The 21,542-nt window shown below is 36.4% G+C and overlaps 1 protein-coding gene across 1 annotated transcript in view; it reads right to left on the reverse strand.

Moving 5' to 3' along the window:
* IMPG1 (interphotoreceptor matrix proteoglycan 1) overlaps nucleotides 1-21,542 on the reverse strand; it is a 55,299-nt gene that overhangs the window by 26,189 nt on the left and 7,568 nt on the right. Inside the window, exons 3-13 of the mRNA XM_068182991.1 lie at nucleotides 16,236-16,469; nucleotides 13,244-13,410; nucleotides 13,008-13,036; nucleotides 10,580-10,647; nucleotides 9,483-9,568; nucleotides 8,276-8,422; nucleotides 6,945-7,003; nucleotides 5,207-5,227; nucleotides 3,531-3,784; nucleotides 2,010-2,086; nucleotides 661-1,162 (exon numbers count right to left, since the gene is read on the reverse strand). Coding sequence (XP_068039092.1) covers nucleotides 661-1,162; nucleotides 2,010-2,086; nucleotides 3,531-3,784; nucleotides 5,207-5,227; nucleotides 6,945-7,003; nucleotides 8,276-8,422; nucleotides 9,483-9,568; nucleotides 10,580-10,647; nucleotides 13,008-13,036; nucleotides 13,244-13,410; nucleotides 16,236-16,469 — 1,644 coding nt within the window. The remainder of the gene's footprint in view (nucleotides 1-660; nucleotides 1,163-2,009; nucleotides 2,087-3,530; nucleotides 3,785-5,206; nucleotides 5,228-6,944; nucleotides 7,004-8,275; nucleotides 8,423-9,482; nucleotides 9,569-10,579; nucleotides 10,648-13,007; nucleotides 13,037-13,243; nucleotides 13,411-16,235; nucleotides 16,470-21,542) is intronic.

Here is a 21,542-nt window from a genome sequence, read left to right on the forward strand (position 1 = left end):
TATGTATATACATATATGTATATGTACATATATACATGCATGTATATATATCTATCTATATCTATATCTATATCTATATCATCTATATATATCTCCTTTTTTCTTTTATTTTGTATTTTTCCTCATACATATGGGTGCCTCCATGACTACTGCATGGATAAAGTGGAATAAACAAATACAAAAAACTGAAATTAAAAAAAAAAGATATGTAAGTTTTTCTGAGCCATGGTACTCTTTGCTTGGAAGAAATTATGTCATGTTACTCTTGCTGCTATCATCCACAACTGTCAGTAGAGCCCAAAGTAATTTACTTTCCATGCTCTAAGTACCAATTTTTTTTATGTTAATCTAGAACTTCCTTTTTTTTTTTCCCCCTGACATGTCTTTTTGCTCTACCTTTTTGAAAATTTACTATAAGACTCTGTACTAAGTGTTCCTTATCCTTTGGCATTTGTAGTTAGGTTTGACAACCTTGAACTAAGGTGCATGAGGATTGTGCTGAAGAGACCATCAGAAATGAACATTTTCCCCCTTTAGTTGTGAAGGAGAATGTTCTGTCACAATGGAAAGGAACGCTTACTGCTCTGACACGTGACTCTTTGTGTCACAACAGCTGCACCTCTCCTACTTTCTCTTACACAAAAATCTCATGTGTCTTACCTTGTCCAGACAGGCTGTCTTGGTCGACTTCCCTGAAAGGAGGTTCTGCTATATCAGGCAGTTCTTGCTTCTCGTCAGCTTCCCTCTCCACCTCTCCAGCAGGCAGGAGATGGGGTGTGGTGAAACTTCCTGCGGTGGCCAGTTCCACTGGAGACTCATAGCCATGGGTGAGTAAGTCTTTGCCAGCAGAGTCATCTGCTGGGGGAGGCAAATAGGAATCCTCTGATTTTGGAGGACTGCTGGTGCTACCCAGAGCACTGAAAGGCACTGTGAAACTTGGGTGGTCGGTAGCAATAACTTGGGTGTATGGATATCTGTCCTGAAATGATTCTCTGGAGGGTTTGGTAGGAAAATCAGGTTCAGATGTAATAAAATTATTAAATTCTTCAGGGATACTGATTTCTTCACTTAGAGCAGGGCTTTCAGTTGTAAATTCATCAACAAATACATCTCCTCTTTGATCCACTGTTGCTGGACTGGGATAACCTAGTGGGAGTTCCTCCTAAAAAAGTTTTTAAAAAGCAGCTTTCATTATTATGTTTGAATTTCACTGCTAAAAAGGCAATAACTTTTAGCCATGTGAGCTGGCAAACAGCTAAGTCAACATGTAATCATATTATGGGTTGGGTTGGAAGGGACCTGAGAGCTCATCTAGTCACAACTCCCCCTGCCATGGTAAGTGACATCTTCCACTAGACCACGTTGCTCAATGCCACATCCAACCTGTCCTGGAACACTGCCAGGGCTGGGGCATGCGTAACCTCCTCAGGCACCCTGTACCAGCGTCTCACCATCCTCACAGTAAAGAACATCTACTGCATATCTAACTGAAATTTCCTATCTTTCAGTTTCAACCCATTATCCCTGTCCTGTCACTAGAGATCCTGTCAGGATCTGTGTGACAGAGTCCCTCTCCAGCTTCCCTGTAGCCCTGCTTCAGATATAGGAAGGCTACTACAAAGTCATAGGATGTGTAAAATGTTTGGCATGTGCATGTAATCCTAATCACAGTTCCTGTAATTTAAAAAGTGGTCAAAGACAGATGACTTTAACTAGCCCTGTAAACTGCTCTCTTTCTGTCGTTAAGATGTATTACTGAACTGATGAGACAGTTTACTTTGTAATTAAATCTGGAAAATGTAATCAAACTGTAATAGTCCCCTGTAAATTCTCTAAGCAATATCTCTGTTACAGTAAAACAACACAACACTCATCCTTACAGAATGTACAAAAGGGACATATGTTATTCCAGCATAACAAACTTTTTGTATGTTTATCTACCTCTTAACACTATTTAATTTCTTTTCCTGTGGAGAAATAAATAAACACAAAAGATGCTATTAACCTACCAAATCAGGGCCTGCCAGAGGAATAGTGACCACGCCTTGTATATCATTGTCTAAATCACTAGGTGATATAACAGTTTCTGCAAAGAAAATAAAAAAACATTAGAGAGAGAGAGAGAGCACAGAATACTTCAGGACCAGCACATTGAAAACTGATCAAAACACAAAAATTCAATTAAAAAAAAAAGTACTAAAATGTTCTCCATCAAAAAATTGCTTTTAAAAATCCATGTTAAGACAGAAAAACTCATCAATTCCCATTCAAAAAGACAATTATGAAGACACCCAAATTTTATATACATTATTTTTCATATGCTTTATTTAGCATAAATGGGATAGGTCTGCAGAGAGCTGAACCATGGAGGAATGCTTAAAATCATCTGAAGTGTGAACCCCTCAGCTAAATCCGCGTGGACTACAATGACTCATTATGTTGTGTTCATTAAGCCTAAAGTCATTCCAGTTTTACTCTGAGTCCACACCATTGTTAATGTCGGTGTTTTGGCTTTAGTACTCAAGTTGCTCCTTTCACTTCTCAGAGGAGATCTTAAAAGTACTTGCATGCAAACTGTTCTTCTAAAATTGGTTATTAAAATTAACTACTGGGAGAAAGTTGATTAAAATATTTATATATAAGTGTTTTATATAAATTTTTTCTTGGGAATTTTCATCAACATTAAAATACGACACTTTACTCTTACAGAAAGTATAAGTTTAATGGAACTGTTTTTGGCAGGAAAATGCTGCTGTTTGCAAATTAAACACTGTAGCTAAAATTCAGTACGGGTTTTGAGATTCTTTCAGTAAATATGCATATGAAAAAATTCAAATTATTTTTCCCCCTTTTTAGCACATCTCTCCAAAAGTAGTTTGCTAGCTTTGCAAAAATCATTGATGAACAAGAAAGGGATATTTATTAGCTGGATTACTAATCAGGGTGCAGACCACTCCAGCTTCTGCTGGAGGTTTTCACACACAGCTTGGCTTCTACACTCCCTCTGTGTTTCAGAGTGTGAGTGAAACACATCTTTACTGATTTTATCTTCAGATCAAATGTCATTTAAGGTGTCAATCTCTCTGATGTTGCTGAGAGGTTAGATGGATGGCTTACAACCAAGATAGAGGTTTCAGAAAGCTAATCTGATTTTAGAGGCAGATTTCACTTTTTTTTTTTCTTGTTAAAGAAAGGAGAGTGTCCATACTGGAATTTAAAATGATACAGTGAATACTCACAGTATTTATTTTATTTTGTTTTTCTCATCTTAATGATCTTAGTGCTAAAAAAACAAAACAAAAAAAAAAACCAAAAAAAAAGAAAAAAACATCTTCTAATATCGTTGCCAGTTAGGCAGTATAAAGACATATTTTACTATAAAATTTAACTTATTTCAACACCAAGGAGAATGGACTATGTCAGATGAAAAAAATCTGTTAGAGAAGCAAAGGACACCTTACTGCAATTGCATCAGTTTGGGGAGATAAGATTCAGGCTTGTGCCTGGCACCTGCCCCCTGCTTTACTGACCATCAGTAAACTGAAGCGTTCCAAGGTCCACTGGCAGGGACTGGTCTTCATGGAGTGCAGTGGCAACCAGCTGCTGAAGGTCTGTTACTGTCAGTTTAATTGCTGATATTTCCCTCTCTTCAACTGGAGAAATTGGTATTTTTTCACTTTCAACTTTATTAGATCCAATAGTTGAGATGTCATCTGCTGTGCCTTTGGTTTCTGAGCCATCTCTCTCAAAGTTCACCACGTATCGTGCTACTGTGCTGCTTGATCTGCAAAGGGGAAAGGTGAAAATGCCCAGAGCAGCAAAATTAGTCACTGGCAGAGAAGTGATTTTACACACAAAGAAACATTTGTTATGTGGAACTATAACATATTATCTTCTGCAAGATTAATGCAAATTTACTTCTTTCTAATAAGACTGTCACTTTTGAATTACTTTTCCTTCACCTACCTCATTTTTTTTTTCCATGCATAACTTCTAATAAAAATTCCCAAATTGAAGATTATTGCAAAAATCTTCTAATATAATCTGATTTCATCTGGCTACTCAGAAATCTGTAGAAATGGTAACTGGTAATGTAGTCTGAAGTCCTTGACTACTGATTCAAACAGCTATAAAGGCATGCTGGTGTTATTAGATCACATAATCACACATTAATTATTCAGGAACCTATGAAAGGGGATTAGATAGTTCATAAAACTGCAGATAAGCAAAAATCTTATCACAAGAGACAATTTTTTTTGCTCTTTTTCAAAGAACAGGAAGCTACTGTGGCAAGCAAATCACTTTTTCACAATAGGAGTTAGCTTTTCAGAGTCCCAATGGGTGTGTATGGCTTCTCCCTAGACGTTCGTGTTTAACAGAAGTCTCAAATATTCACCACTTTTAATACTTCATTTTTATACATGTTGAATTCACCTGATTAAATGAAAAATAGTGAGTTCATTGTAAACATTTTTATTCCACTATGTTACTTTTTTTACAATATCAAGTAACCATAGAGATAAGAATTTCACTTTTATCTAGTGTGTGCTATATATTTGCATTTATATGACATTGCAAGAATTCAGGAAACACATTAGAAAATTCTTTCTTTTAAAGCATGAGCAAAAGAGAAATTCTGGGAAACTGCTAGACAAATTATTCCCCAGTAGCACTTTATAGCAGCAACAACAATAGTCTCTGTAGCTGTTTGTATTACCAGTGAAAATCTCCCTGCATTTTATCAAGCTAGTAACTGGTCTCTTTGCTATTCTATCTGGCTTGATAACGGAGATAACAAATCAAATTCTACATACTTATTGGAAATATTGTGTACATGGGAATACAGCTAGGAAACAGCATATCAAAAATGAAAATTTGAATATAAAGTTTCCCTACTTATTTTTCACTTTCAGTATATGGCTGATATAAATCTTTAGTCATATAAATGTGAATTTTCTTAGGTCAAACATTTTCTTTTCTTCAGAGACATCCTGACAAAATTTGATTATATGAAACATTCAGATTAAAGTTAAAGGTGTCCCTGACACTTTATATCACAGATTTTGTACTTAGGCAGAACACAATCAATTCATTTTGTCACATCAAGACAAAGACATTTACTGATTTATCTGTGTACATCATAAAATTATTAATAATCATAATTATTGTAATTAATGTATAAAATTATGAATGACAGAAAGATTACCCATCTTTCTCCTTCTTCTGTCTTCGTTTCATCGTAGAATAAAGAATGTGACAAAGGATTGCAAAAGAAAGAAAAACAAGGATTCATGTTTACTGGTAAATCATCACAAACATCACAACGATCTTTTGCCAATTTCTCTTCTATGTGTCACCTATAATTTTTATCTCTGTGTGAAACTGACAGTCTACTCTCTGTCAGTTCACTTTTTCCCTTCCAAACAATGGCAATCACTGTGGTTTGCATGGGAAAACAGGGATTTTACTTTTCCATGGCAGTCTGAAATATCAGCTTTCCTATTTCTGTCATCAAATGGTGCAGTTTGAGCCATGTCATTGCTAATCTCTGTGGTGGCAATGGGCACTTGTGGCAGTACTTTCCATGATCATGGTTACCACCCATGATGTCTACTCAGACTGTAGTCAGAGGGGTAACTTGAACCACTGAACCTCTGGAAGACATGCCTTCTACATGGCCTTCTACATATGCCATGTTGACCTTCTACATATGCCATGTTGACCTTCCCAGTTATTTTCCCTGGTGAGTTCTCCAGAATACCTATGATGTTGTCTTCATTGCCTTGTGGGAAATGCTGCTAAAACAGGTAGTACTATGGCCAAGGGAGAATGGACAGCAACACTCATCTTTGCTGATCTGTAACTCCCAAAGCTGACTAATTTACTGGATAATGGAAATCAATCCAATTTTTCCACACTGATGAATGTTCTTTCATACCAGCCAAGGCCAAGATATGAAACCAAAACAGATCCCAGACTATATGAGGTTAGGTGTTGCAAGTTGTAACTATGAGATGCTACTACATATTTTCTCTGCTTGTACTGTAGTAGGCAGGTTTTTGTTTTATTAATTTTAATATAAAAATATAAGGAACTAATTTTCAGACTATTTTGCTCTTCTCTCTCCTTTTCCCCAGCAATTTTTGCAAAGAGAAATGCTAAGAAGAAGGATATTCTTGTCTAAAATTGCATTGCAATATGACTGTTCTTCAACATTTATTAAATATTGCTAGAAGTACTGAGTGTTCCTGATGCTGTGCCATAAGAACACATACATTTGTCTTTTTTCCCTGCTCTTTTTTTCCTTTTTGCAGTTTCTTACTATTAGTTGTTTTTCATTTGATTCTTTATGCAATGTCCTCCGCCTCCCCTATAGATTCTCTATTGAAAAAGTACACAAGACGTTGAGTTAGTAGTAAACACACAAGGAAGTTAAACTAAAAGAAATGGCAAGACAGAACACAAATTTGCTGAAAAAGTGAAACTTTTTTAATTGCTTGAAAGGCCTGAGAAAGAACCACTGGAAAAGTTTTATATATGTGAACATGTATCCTCCTGCAACCCTCTATTGCCAAGGCACCTTCACTGGGACTTATGGAGGGCAACAAAAAAGTTGTCACCTAAATAATCACGCGATTAACTCTCTTTATCTTGTAATTTTAAAAAATCCTTAATACAGGGTTATTAACAAACATTTCAAAGAATTTATTGTGTCCTTCAAGCTTCAGGGAATCAAATCTACTTTTGCTAATTCAAAACCTCATAGTTTCACTTGGGATGTGTCTGCACTTCCTGTCATATTGTCCCTCTGATATTCCCATGAAATTGCTTTCTGTTTACAGCAATACACACCCCACTGTACTAGTCTCTTCCTTTTTGAGGACAAGAAAGAAGAGGAGAACCCTAGAAGCCAACAAGAAAGAGAGCCCCATTTTCTTACTTACTTAAATCCTAACACGCGGATTTCTTTGAATCCTGGAAGTTTCTCAAATATTTTTTTCATCTATAGAAAACCATAAAAAAATCAGCATAAGATCTATGACTAAAAGGCAATCACAAGTTGACTACCTAGACAATATTTTTCATATTTCAGAAACAGCTTTAGGAAACAGTCTCAACTGTGCTCTTTTGGGTATCATAATTCCTCAGCTTAAACACAATATTTGCTTTGTATATACTTGTTGTATTACCTGTTAATAGGCATAAAATATTGCTTTTCTTAGTAATGTAATTATGCAAACATGTGATAATCTATTTCATAACACAGCAAGTAAAACAACATGAATCAAATGGTTTTCTCATTTTCAGTAGTTTTGGTTCTTTAATAATTTTGTGATTCAAGTCACCTGTAAATTGTTCATTATTTGGAAATATTAAGCAACTGCAAATGGGTTTAGATTATCTGACAAATCATTTAGAAATTAAACAGTTTTAACTGTCTTGCACAAACAGAAAAACAATACATTTTTAATTCTAATGTTAATAATAGTACAATTTCATGGTTTTGAATAGAAGAGGCATTACTTGTGTACTACACAATGCCTGCAGGCACTTCTGTCTGAGGGTAATACTGAAAATCTTCAGAGAAACCATTTTTTGTTTGGCTTTGCCAACACATCCTTCACCATTTTCTACACACATTTGGAACTGAACCAGGAAAATGAAATAGCTTCCACTAAGGAATGCTCATGAAACTGATGAGAGGTTTTAGTTAATTTTACTAAGAAAACCTTTTGGGAACCTCAAGTCTTTAACTGCTATCAGTTAAACTGATAGCTGAACATTCAGTTAATATTAACTGCATGAAAATACGACAGAGGTTCCAGTTCTTACATAAACTGTGGTAATGCACAATGAGTGTATGTCCTTTGAAGAATAGTTTAGACAACAGTAGCTAATTACTTTTAGTGTTTATATTACATTTCTCATTAAGTTTATTGTAGAAATTAAATTATGACAAAGTGCTGCCCATTAATTCCTGATTAAGTCTGAACAAAATTCCTAAAGTTATTCTGTTCATCCATTATCTGAGGTTTCTACAGATGTCAAAGATGTTGGCTTGTTAGCTTGCTGGCTGAATAGATGGCTTAAATGAGGGAATAAGCTGATACTACACATGACGAAAATGTGAAGGTCTTGAGAAAAAAGGAATGACCTGTTTAAAGTGAGGGCAGTAGATTCTAATCCTATTTCATGGTGAAGATAATTTGATAGTAGGAACCTCAGCCATGGTACAAAGTCAACATTTTTTTTTGCATTCACTAAGCGTCCTTACCTGTAGCTGAAATTTGGCAGCTAGTTGTTGGTACTCTGGGGAGTTGGGGTCACTAAGTTCAGCTGTGTACTCCTGATCAGTGAGAGTCACACTGAATTCCACCATTTGCTCCACAGGCAGTTCGGGGACTGCATTTGTTCCCAGCTCCTGGAAAAGAAAAGGCAAGGACAAAAAGGGAAGAAATAAGACTAAGCAATTTTTTTCCCCTCCACAATTCAGTATTTAATAGGTAGAAATGTTCCTGTTTAAGCCCATCCCAAAAATAACTTTCTGAACTACATTCCACAAAAGGTGAAAGTTCCTAGGTATTACTCTTGGCTTAATTCTTCTGTCTTTGCCAACAAGTTTCTATTACTTGAGAGGTAACTTGAAAGTTGCCTTTGATTTGCATAAATGAAGACAAAGTCTTTATTGTGAAGATGAAATCAAGCCTTTTTTTGCAGAGACTGTTACCAAGTCTTAGTTCCACCATCCTAAAGTCACACAGCTGTTTCATGTTCAGAGGTTTGCATTTGTTGTTGTGCTGATAATAAAATGAAATGATCCCTACCCATGATGCACCTTTCTTATGCAGTTGACTTAGCTGCTATTAAAAGTTGTTGTATTTTGTTTGCTGTTTCCCAACAGTATTTGTGGCTTTTCCCTCCACTGTGAGGCCACACATCTGTGCTGAGACCACAGCAGCCAGGACAGGGAAAACAACAGCCCCTCCCAGCACCCCTCTGTCAGAGGTGTCTCTTGCAGCAGGTGCTGTTAGTGTGGAGGGGCAGTCCCCAGTGCCCTGCTGCATGGCTGCTCTGAGGAGACAGCGGTGGAGAGCCCTCTGACAGCTGGCTGGGCAGAAAAAGGCAAGGAAGGCCCAGCCCTATCTCCTAGGTCATGGAAAGCCCAGCAGGTATCCTTTTTTTGCCATTATTTAATGAAGAGCAACATTACAAAATGGTGCAAAATAGGCAACAGGCCCCTACTTAAAAGAATGAAAACTGCCCAAAAACTGGTTGCCATGCTTTTGTGCTTTCTACTATATACTCAAACAGCATCATGCCCTACTCCAGTATAGAACAGGTGCTAATAAACCCCTTCAGTCCTGCTAGCTGAAACAGAGGGGAGCACTTGTTGTTTATAAGGTTTCTCCCTCTTTCCTGTTAGCTGAGCTCAAAAGGAAAAGGTGAGTAAAAAAGTGGGTAGGAACACAGGCTGCCCTCACCTTCACAGGAGTCCTTGTGTCATTGAAAATTTCGTTGAGCAATGTGCCATTAGGTGCATATGGAGAGAGGGGTGTGCCAGGAGAGCCTGCGGGGTGGAGGAAAGAAAGAAAAGTCAGGAAAGAATGGTTTGCACATCAAAAGCCTTCCCCTTTGTGTGTTGGTCAGGGATCAGCTCACTGGAGCTGCTTTCCCTCAGGAGGGTGTTCTTGAGCACAAGCCTGTGCCAGTGGAAGGTGGCCATGACTTAGGGTGTGGGTAAATCTGCTGCATTTTATACAATAGACAACCTTTCTTCCAGGTCAAATATTAGTGGTGTGGCATGTGTGCGACTGAAGGCAAAAGTGGCACTGACTAGGCATCAATGAAATTGTGTGTTAATAATATTTGGTCATTTCCTGTTGTGCCATGTCATATATCACCAAGTGTCTAGGCTTAAACTTGCCCATTGAGATTGTTGTCCCTATGACAGCCACTTTTCTTTAGGGCTCAATTTAAAGTAACAAGAGGTGTTGACAGAGTCTTCCACCTAGAGGCCAAATTACCATGCTGGAAATCCTTCCCGATAAGATTCTGTTCTATTTTGTAAGAATATATGTTCAGGATGGTTTCTCCTTGAACCAAAATGATCATATTTACAGATTTTTATCACTGTGTGAATTGCTAACAATATTTTAAAGAATTGAAGTGCACAACAGGCCTAATTGTAATAATCTGATCAATTTATTGTCTTGGCATCAGTCTGACTTTCTTGCTTGTGAGTCTTTATTTGCCTTGCTTGCTCATTTTGGTTAAAAAAATGCAGCAGTTGACATTCTAAATGGTATTTTTAAACTGAAGAAAAATTAATACTATATTATTTGTTTGAAACTAGGTAAATGCATACATTTGAAGACAAACTTTGAATCCAACATTTGAACAGCAAATAAAGAGATAAAAAATTATTCTCAGAGATTATTTTGCTTAAATATTTTCTCTCCATTGAACTTGTCATGCTTCTACAACATTTGTTAAATTTTAGCCTTCTAAGACCTAAGAATCATTTGCCGTAGCAATTTTATTTAACAGGCAGACACAGGACAAGCAGATTTGATTTTACCTGTAGAAATGGAGGGAATGTCTTCCACCTTTTTGCCTCCTGTTTTCTCTGCTGATATTTCATCTTTCCTATCAATCCAATAGAAATGAGTGATTTAATTATCTGCATATTGTACCGGCAATGACAGAAGTGTAAAAAACAAAAACCATATAGAAATGAACCCTATATTAAGTGTAGTTTAAATGAGAGAAGTTATCTCTAACAGAGCATTTTGTGACCTGATTAAACAGGCAGTGGAACAGAATAAGGACTCCCAATCTTGTCATGAATCTGCTCATGAGGTTTTGTGACAGATTTTACCAATGCCACCAGAGGGATGGGATCACAGAGATTAAATCAGTGCACTGGGTCTGGTTTTATTTTTTACTCTTGGAAGTCCTTGAAGGGTTGATCACTGTCCAAAAGGGAAGCAAAGCTTCTTGTACATCACCTAAATCAGCCTTTGTCTTCTTCAAGGTAGTTCAGTGAGTGCTTTGCAATTCTTCTAATTTTTGAGCCAATGGACATTTCAGGTTCCAGGTGTATTTCATATGGTGTGGTGTGAGAAAATAGTGGGTGGTCTTATTTTCCAGTTGTCAGCCTACATTATAATACCATAAGGATTCTTCCAAATAATTATAGTATCAAATCAGATTCCTGAATCCAGATAATTTTGAGATGTAGGAATGTTAGTGTTTGCTTCTGGATGTAATATTCATAGGTCAATGTCTACCATGGTCCCAAAGGAGGACAGCTAAAAACTCAAGTAAGAATATGGTGGGCATGATGTATCACGGGATTTGGTTTGGTTTTGTTGATAATTATTTTCTGCTTTGAGTTTTACAGTCACGTGGTGATGAATACATTTTTAATAGCTACTGTAACTTGCTTGAAAAAGAGCAATAGTATACAAGTTCCTTTAAAAATAAATAGATGTATTAAATATTCTTTTACTTAGAATAGAAATTATTCTATATCCTTAAAATCAAATTGTTATTAATTTGTAGCTTTTGGGAAAATTTAGGTTCTTAGACTAGAATCTTCTAAGGGATTTTTTGAGATTTTTCTCTCCTGAAATTAGGGAGTAAAGAATAATTCCTCAAAATTTCTACAGTGCATACAGATGGAGTATTTGTGAAAACTGGTATGAATGAAAGAAATAAGGGCACTGCAAATGTGTGGTATGGTGTTAACTGGGACAGCATAAAGCTTCTAGCATAGACAGAAAAGGTGTCCTGAGCTACAGGAACAACACAGATGTTTCATAATGTAAATAAAGAACGTGAATGAATGACAACTGATTTACCACCTCCTCTGACTATCTTGTGTGGTGAGAACTAAAGTTTTATCTGTAATGTTTTCACAATGTTAACTAGTTATGTGTTTTATCTATACTTGGAGACTGATTTTTCTACATGAAATCCACAAAAGATACAAAATATTTTCTAGGCCACAAAGTAGTAAAGACGAAATCAAACCATGCATAATCATTGCTGCCTGTATTTCCAGCTAAAATACAAGAAATTCCATGGAATTAGATTCACCTTCAGTGTTATGTCTAGGGAAAACAGTACTATTCACAGAGAACCTAAGATCTCTGAGATCTGTCACTTCACTTAATGCCTTGCTGCTGCTGCTTGCACTAGGATGGATGAAAAGGCTTTGGACTTTCAGGGGAGTTCAATTAGGCCCTACATTATTAAAAATATGTCAGATCTCTCATGTCAGAATGAATTAAGATACATAAGACCTCTGTGATCAGGAGACAGTGTAACCTATGAATGGAAAAGATTATTTGCTGAAAATCTCTTGAAAATCAGAGAAAACTTGAAGGAAAAAAACATCAATCTGTAATTGTGGACAATGATTTGTCTGGCTGCACTGTAGTATTTTTATACAGAGAACCAGAGTTCAGTATGGTAGCTTTAATCCTGCTATTCTCCAACTTCTGAGCATTGCCAGGAGCATGCTTTTTCCAAAGAGTTTACAGAATAAAGTATCACATTAATTAACACTGCCATGATGCATAAAAATACACGAGAAATCTAAAGTGAATACACAGAGTTTTCATGTTATTGTTTAAAGTTGCCTCACAGCTAAACTTTTATTAAGCTGACATTCCTTTTGAGAATTACAGCAAGTTTTGTCACACTCCCAGTCAACACTAGCCTAATGCCAAGCCATGTCTCTGTCAGGGTTTCATGCTCACATTAGTCTGAGAAAACACTCAGTCTTGAAATGAACAGGTAACTCAGACATTTGGCCATATCCATTATTTGTGATTCAATTACTGTGTCCTATGATATATCCAGTATACACATCTCTCACTGCACACACCAAATACGCCACAGTGCTATCTGGATATCTGCTCACATCCACACACATCTATACATATCTTTATAAAGAAGGCAGTAACATCAAGTGGCAAGGTTCTACTTGTGCTACTTACCTTTCCTGGAAGGTTCTATGTTTTACTCGCTGCAAAAAGATTAAGAAAAACAGCATTTTACTAGTGGGTGTATCCAACAATTGAGCCTGTTAGCTCTTTTGTTTACTATACTTTTATACTTTCCTTCTAAGACATGCCCCCTCCTTTTCCTGACCAATACTTTGCCCTTAAATAAGCAGGTGGGGAGGGACTTGAAAGTCTCTCCCAGCTTCTAAACAAATACCAGTAATCCTTACCCGTTGAATTATTTCCAGATGCTCTTGGGAATTGCTGAAGTTTTTACCAATGTCAAATATGCAAAAGGTTTCTCTCTGGCAGGCAGTAACCCAGTTCTGATATTCAGAAGTATCAGGAATCCGATCCAGAAAAATACGAAAGGCTTCCCACACAGCTTCCTGGCAGACTAAGAAGAAAGGGGCTGGGGATAGATGCTTTGTACCAAATAGTAAACTTGAAAGCCTTTTAACAGTGATTTGGCATTTACAAATTCATCACACGAGATGAAGGAACACACTTCAAAATGTTGTTTAAAAATTCTTTCAGAGAAGGGTATTTTCAAACTCATTAGAAAAACCATTTTAACCAAAACTTGCTGGTAATTTAAAAGCTGTTGCCTTTAGCACTTTACTTTGCAAAGCTCATTACTGTGAGACGGGACATTTATTTTCAGTACTTGATACCTACTTTGGCTTAGAGTGAGTTCATTATCTGCATTATCTAAAATATGGGTGTCTCTGAAATTAGTGCAGTAAGTATACTCTAAACTTGCTGTAGGGATGTACTCACCTAGCTGTGTTAGGGCCCCTCAAAAATACCTCAGGAACGACCTGCCCTCCCAGTAGAGCAGCTGCATGTGGAGCAGATGTGGTCAGGTTATTAAAAAGGAACAGTCTATCTCTTGAAAATATTTATTTATTATGAGCTAGCAATTAAAGCTACTTTCTATCTCCTTTTTCTTGCAACTCTCTGGTATTTGTTTTTCTGAGCAGTTAGTGCTGAATAAAGAAATACCATCTGATGATAAGTAATCCAGTTACCAGATAAATGTGACACATGACCAGTTGAGGAGGCATTGTAGTGTGTTCTCCCAGTTTGCCCCACGTAAGGGACTGTCCTCATGGTGACCTAAGCTATGTTGTGTTACTTCAGAGTTGGTATAAGGTCACAGGAGGCTGAAGAGTCCAACAGCAACTGTCTGAGCTCCTACATCTGAGCTGTTTTGTGTTGTGTGCTCATCCCTGGAAGCAGGGAATACATATATATGTAAAAAAGAATAAAATTGTCTAAATTTTCTTTGCAGAAAAATTCTCTAGACACGTGATATGATCCACAGTGCGTTTTCAGTTACAAATGTGTCATGGGACTTGAAGGTGGGGAGTTCATCTCCTAGGCTTTAGACACAGAGAGAACCTGAAAATGTATATCCAAAACAAAATGAAGGTAAGATTGTCCCACAGATGGGCACAGGCTCTCAGGCTACAGCATGGCTACCAGATTGCCTTTACATGAAGGATTGTACTGTGGTTACAGATTCAAGGATGATTCTTGTATCATCACATATTCAAGTGTACCTGCCTCTTTTTTGTTTTCATTTATCAGTTTCATCAGATAAATTATCATGCTCAGCTGGGAGGGCAGAGGTCTTTACCAGAAGTTCTGGTCTTTCCCTGAAGGAAATTTTTTTTGAGGTTTTGATGAAAGACATTGTAATGGAAAATACACAACTGTTCAAGGGAGCAGAAACACCTTTTTATGAATGAGTGTACAGATTATTCAGCTGCAGAGTGTGTTTTCTTGCTTGTTTTCTGGGAAGTAGGCCAGTTTCAGTTGAAGAACTGGATGACACCTGCTTAGAAAATTTTGTGAGCATAGGACACTGCTGGGGAAAAGGAGTATTTAAGTTTAAACCTTCTTGCACTACAAGACTTATAGAGTCCAATATTCCAGCTGATGTGCTGCTCTCCAAAAAGCTGGTAGTACTGTCATAATCATTTTTTTAAATGAAAGGGTCATAGTTATAGTTTTTGGGGTTCAGGTTAATGATACCTGCCTGTTTCAGGATAGCTTGTTTTCAGCCCATTTGCAGGAAGTTTCAGCGACTTTGAGGATGAATTTCTATTTAAGAAATGCTTTTTGGATCAGCCTCTGTGACACATTTCAGATTTCTGTCTAATGTCCATTGGATGCTACAATGGATATCAAATAGGTTTATATCTATAGGACTAGCTACATACATCAGTGTAGTTCTCCCATGCTGCCTATAGCAAGTAGTTGCTGGAGTAAAATTTTTACAGCTCCACATCCAGGTCTCATTTCAATGGGAACTAGTTGGTTCCCCAAAAAGAGCTGAGGAGCAGCCAGGTTACACAGATTAATGTGAAGGGATGGTGTATGATAAAGAGGAAAAAATAGATAAGGAAAGGTGATTCAGGGAGTAGATGTTGCCTTGGATACTTGTATCCCAGAAATGCTGACTAGGTTTTAGAATTAGCTTTGGACCCTCCAGCTGCAGTGGAAATACACACATTTTTCGAATACAAAATAGAACAGCTACAGGATAAAAGACTGGGAGAGGTAGATGAAGGAAGAGAGAAAACTGGACCAAAAACTGAAATGGTAACTCAATAGGCTTTCTGTAGGTAAGGGAAGTCAAAAAAAGAGCTGGGAAGTGATTTCCCTGGTTGAGAAAGTCTTATTTTTAAAATGTCTCAAATATTTCTTCTTTCCTAAGCTTTTTTCATTACTTGCTAGCAATTATCTCGGTGTTTATTGTATACCAACACTGCCATAGACTTAGTATAACTACAGAGACACCAACACGATTGTGCAATGACCATTTAATAATTCCAGCACTTGTCTTAAACTGGTGCTATTGATTTTGCATAGCAATGACGGTACCTGCTCTTTTGAGAAAGGTGGTAGTTCTTTCAACACTAATGCAAGTACAATTTGTTCTTCGTGTTCAGCCATGCTAGAACACTGTGCAGTTACTCTGAGTTCATTAGTCCACTGATTGCATTGTTTTATTTTCTTCTGGTCACTGTCTATCTTGAACCCTGCTGATGCACATGTAACATTTGATTATCTATGTAAAAATAAAGCATAAAGTCAAAAGCACATAGACTGCCTAAAGGTGAAGAACAAGATAGATTCTGGAAAATGACTGTGTTTCCTCAGTTAAAGGAAAGACTTTGAAGGAGGAAGTACATACTACAATAATCATCTTACCTCTTAATCTATAGTAAGCTTGGTGACTGGCTAAAATCTGCTTCACTGATTCTTGTGGGCAAACTTTCACACCAGTTGAGAAAAAGGATGACCTCTTTGTTCGGTGTTTTGCCATGTCAAATATCCGCCTTATGGTTGATATCCTGGACCGCTTTGTTGTTCTTTCTGTTTTGTCTGACCCTGAGGTGACTGCAAGATGTTTGGCTTCAGCACGGTTTATTTTATCAGGAATTTCTATAAAAAAAATAAAAACCAAGAACGTACATAAACATATTTTGCCTAGGCAGTAGGTATTCAATGCAAGTTCATGCCTTGAAAATGGACATGAACTTGAGAATTCTTTTTGTTACATTATAGCAGAGTCCATGCACTGATTGAATGATTGTGCTGAGGAGAAGCAGCCTCTGACCACTCGGGGGAACTGCGGCTCAAGTGACTTAGTAACTCATTTCCTTGTATTTCAACACGTGACCCCAGGACACACAGGGTAAAAGTTTCAGAAGCTCTAAATCCTGTTTTCAAAAGTGACTTTGGATTAGATCTACAAAAGACACTTAAGTGCTTGAACTTTGTGCTACAGCATCTCATTTGTGAGCATATCGCCCTGTAGGGAAATTTACAGTACAGTGATAAGTAATGTCTACACTAGCAGATAAGTAAAATGAGAAATTGTTGTACCTTAAGTCTTTAAAATCTTATCTTTCCTTTGGGCTTCAAGGAACATCTCCCTTCAAATCAGGTTCATAACCTTGAAGCTACCCCAAGAACTAGACCCTGAAACTTTTGGAAGCTGAATAGGAGTTTTATTGCCTTTGGGAAAAGAAAGACCTGTTTCTAGTCTCTCTTTTAGTCCACAGTGCACTCCCCTATCCTTCCCTCACATAAACTGAAGTATTAACCAGAACAGACTTTGTTTCTTTCCAACTGGATGATAAGTGTTGTGAATTCTCTGGCATCATATTTCAATAAACCTTTAGTTGTTCCTGGCAAAGTAGAACAGTTACAGTAGAAAAAAAGTGAAATCAGTGACTAGGAATTGAAGACCTAGGATTCAATTTTACTTATGAAGCTATTAAGTTATGAAAAATGGGAAAGCTTCCAGGCTGTCAAGATAACCTTAAGCATAGGAACCCCCATAACAAAAATTCAGGACTCATCTGGTTCCACTTCCTAAGTATTTGTGTTGCAGTATTACATGCAAAATTAATAGCAGCTAAATTTTATGTGAAAAAGTTAATGTTAAAAATAATGCATAAATGACATATTTAAATGAGCTGAAATAATGCTTTTTGCAGGATCATGTGACAGGAGCAATGAATATCTTTTAGGTTTTCTTCCAAAATTTTGTATACATTTTAATAAAGATGTCAAAGTGAATTTGGAAACACCCCTTTTTGCTGTAATTTGACACAGTGGTTACAGATGAAAAATAAAGAATAATATTAGCAGAATAGAAGACAATTTGAAAGAATTAGAAAGCTTTATGAAAGGTATGTGTGTTCCTGAATCCTAATGAGTCAAGCGAAAGAAATACTTTGAAAAATTGTTTTAAAGCTTCTAATGGAAGAATAAGGGGAAATAATAGGGTTAAAAAGGAGTAAGTTCAGTAGGAGTAGCACTATCAAGAAAAATAAGAACAAAAAATTATCAGTTTGCTGGAGAAAGAAGAAGTGTCATGCTGTACATAACAAACACTAATTATCCTATTCTTAGGCAAATCAAGAGAAAATAATGAAGGTTAAAAACACATTATCTTGACACTTTGGAGTAGTGTTAATTAAATGTTTAAAGAAAACTGGGCAGATAAATGATGGGAGAAAAATAATTGAAAAACATACTTTTATAAAAAGAACAGTGTATGAAATGAAGAATGGGGAACGTTCTACTATGTGTGTCAGTAGACATATATATGTATGTCTATATATGTCTCAATTCTTATTTAATTCCAAAGGAACATCCATTGTTCACTGTGTAGAAATCGTAGTAGTAACATCTATATTTTGAGATAGGTGCTACTCTGATATGGAAAAATGTCAACTTGTTGTGATGAATATTGTCTGAAAGAAAGGAAGTTATAAAACAAAAGCAATAGGTCATTGTTAATACTTTTTAATGCATGCCAGGGACAGTGACCTGCAGACCTAGAACTGCCTAATTGTTGCAAGGTAATTTGAAGTGATGATGCAGTCATATAATGTTTGACATGAAATGAAATGGAAGTAATTTTTCCACATTAATGTCAGATAATGAACCATAAACTACAAAAAAGGAATTTCCCATGTGGAAACACGCTGTTGGGCTCAACAGATTCCCCAGGTGGCCAAACACTGAGTCAGCAGACAGACAGAGTTATTTGAAAGTTATATTCAAATAACTGAAATTTTCTGGAAGAGAAAATCAAAATCCACATGGAAAGTAGCCAGTTGTAAGTCTATTACCTTTCACAAGGTTTATTAACTGAGATAGACCAGCTGCCCAGGCAGCCTGACCAACTGGGGCAGAGGATTTTGTCACTAAGCTCTTTGATAGCTTTTGTATGGAGCAGAGGCCTTTCTTGAAGGATTTGCTTCTTCTCCGGGATTTATCTCTAAGTCTTTAACTTGAATTACGAGTTATACTATTCATAAAACTGACAAAGGAGATTCTTCTCAAATGATTGTTGTAATGATTTCAAAGTCCCTGTGTTAGGGTCCCTGTTTGGGCTTTTCATTCTGCGAAGTGACCAGCTGTTTTCTGCGTTCAGTTTGCACTGTTCTGCAACCCTATTTAGGGTGGTTATAAATTTTTAAAATTATTCTTCTTTTCATTCTTTCCCTTCAATTTTTTTTCTTTCTGTTTTGGGTTTTTTTTTTGGGGGGGGGGGGAAATCTGTTTCTAAAATATATCTATTGCAATAGGTTTAATTTACTTTATATCTTGTGGTTAGTAAATTTCTCTCACTAGAATAACTTCTATTAACATAATTCTTTGAAATCACTTTTTTACTGAAACAAAATTTGAATTGGAGAAAGCATCAGTCTTTCTCTCCGCATGATTGTCCAGTATGACTTTCCTAATATTTACTGATTGTGAAGGGATAAAAACTTGCTTTCTGGCATAAACATTTCCTCATAATTCTTCAGATTTGTGTTTTCCACTGTGACTGGGGAAATTCTGAACTGAGAAATTTTTACCTAAGCATCACAGATGTTTCAGCCATATACTTTACTAAAATATGCCTCCATCTATACCTTTTTAGATATTTTGATTTCAGTGTCCTGGGTTGAAAAAAAAATCAAAAATATATATGCTAATATGAAATTGAATCCATAGATATTAGTTGATCCCTTTTCTTTTTTCCTATGCAACATAGTAATTGAATACACTGGAGTGATGCAAATTTTACAGGTACATCATTTGATCATGTAAATAATCCAAAAACCACTAGGTTGGTTAACTTTTCTTAAAATAAATAACATCTGTATTTTTTTTCTAATTTTTTTTTATACAAGCACATGCAATTAAAATATTCAGTGTTTACTACAAATATACACTGCCCAATTTGACTTTTTCTTATTTAACCCCGTTGTTTCACAGAGGTGACTGTCTCAGTTTTACTTTTAAGAGGTATGTTTAAGTTTTTTAGTTTTCTTTGATAGTTCTAGGGCAGAAGGACAGTAACTTTAGATGTCTGATAATGCTTTACTCTACATCAGCTAATCTCCAAGATGCCTTAAACAAAGTCTAACTTTATATTCTCACATGAAAGAATCTACACCATGTCCAAATTTTCCAGGTGACATACTTGCAGAAAAACACTGAGGTAGTTTTACCAAGGTTATCTACAGAATCACTGTCAGCTGTTATTAAATTCTGGAGTTCCTGACATCTAGTCCTGAACTTTGACAAATATAACAAAATTTTTTCAAAACACCATAAAGCAGTTTTCCAAATATGATACAGCAATCTAATTCATATGGGATCTAATCAAAGTGCTTTGATAACCATACCAATCTCTCAAGTGCATAGTACTGCTCTTCAGGTTTTGGTTTCAGGCAGAAAATGGTATTTGTTTCACATATTAAAAAAATGAAATTCTTGAAATTAAGCCAGGCCTCTCCTCTGTGTCTCTTGAGACCTGCAATATCAAATTTATACCCTAACTAAAACAACAAGGCAGGAGGAACAGATTTCAAAAGTTCCTATATGTTCTTAATATCAGCATGTCAAAAAAGGAAAAGTACATTACTATTGAAATGGATTCTAGAGAAAATGAGTTTAAAGTTGCTCAGATAATTGGTCATTTTTGGGTTTCTTTAAAATCTGCTTTTAAAACATAGGAGCAAGAGGGTCTTATTCATACCTTTTTGTGTAAATGGAGTGGATGCTTCTCTACATAGCTTTATTAATTTCTCTCTTTTAAGAGTACTAGGTTTGGAAGGCCTCAAATTTCGGAGTTGGTAGCTGGAGTTGGAGTTGAAAAATTGCATTTTTCAGCAATGTAGATGATCTCTGGGTAGGAGCATTTATATACAGCATTATTTTGCAAGTAAACATTTATTTTTATTTGACTTGAGAAAATTTAGACGCCATTGAATACGAAGAGAAGAATTAAAATACCATAGCAAAAGATTTGCCAGCAAAATTCAAGGTGACAAAATTGTTGAAGTCTGAATAATTCATCAATAAAATCATCAAAAGGTTTGAAATGTGCAAAAAAGCAGATTAATCTGAAAAATCAGTGTATCTTAGGATAGAGAGGAATGCTTGATTGATAAATGAGACATATTGCCTGCACTGTAAAACAATAATTAAAAGACAAGGCTTATGTAAAGGGAAATGTCAAAATATAGTGGGGAAATCTTATCAGGAGGGTTAATTCAGCAAAGATCCGTAAACATGTTGAGGTTAAATTTATAGTGGGGCCAACATTTTGTTGGTAATTGAGCCAGTAACAGAAGCACGGCTGACTAGTCCTGAAAAGTTGATCTTGAGATTTCTTAGTCAGCTGATCAATGTAAACACCAGATAGAGCATAGAAAGTGCAAAGAGGTAATACCTGGACTCCTCACCTAGAGGCACTCTCCTCATGGCAACAGTGAGGATCCCACATTTAATGACATTTGCCAGTGACAGACAGGGTGCCTATGACATGTCCTCTCCTCATATTCCTTTTAAAATCTTTTTTTTTCCATGACTTGTTTCCTCAGGTCTGTTGCATAGGAAGAGTCTAAATAGATTTGAAGGGGCTTAGATGAGCAGGGTCAGATTAAAATATGGCAAGGCTTTATCAACAAATGCTGCCTGCATCCTTTGTGCAGCAATCTC

The sequence above is a fragment of the Anomalospiza imberbis genome, chromosome 3 (assembly GCF_031753505.1).
Source record: "Anomalospiza imberbis isolate Cuckoo-Finch-1a 21T00152 chromosome 3, ASM3175350v1, whole genome shotgun sequence".
Taxonomy (NCBI): domain Eukaryota; kingdom Metazoa; phylum Chordata; class Aves; order Passeriformes; family Viduidae; genus Anomalospiza; species Anomalospiza imberbis.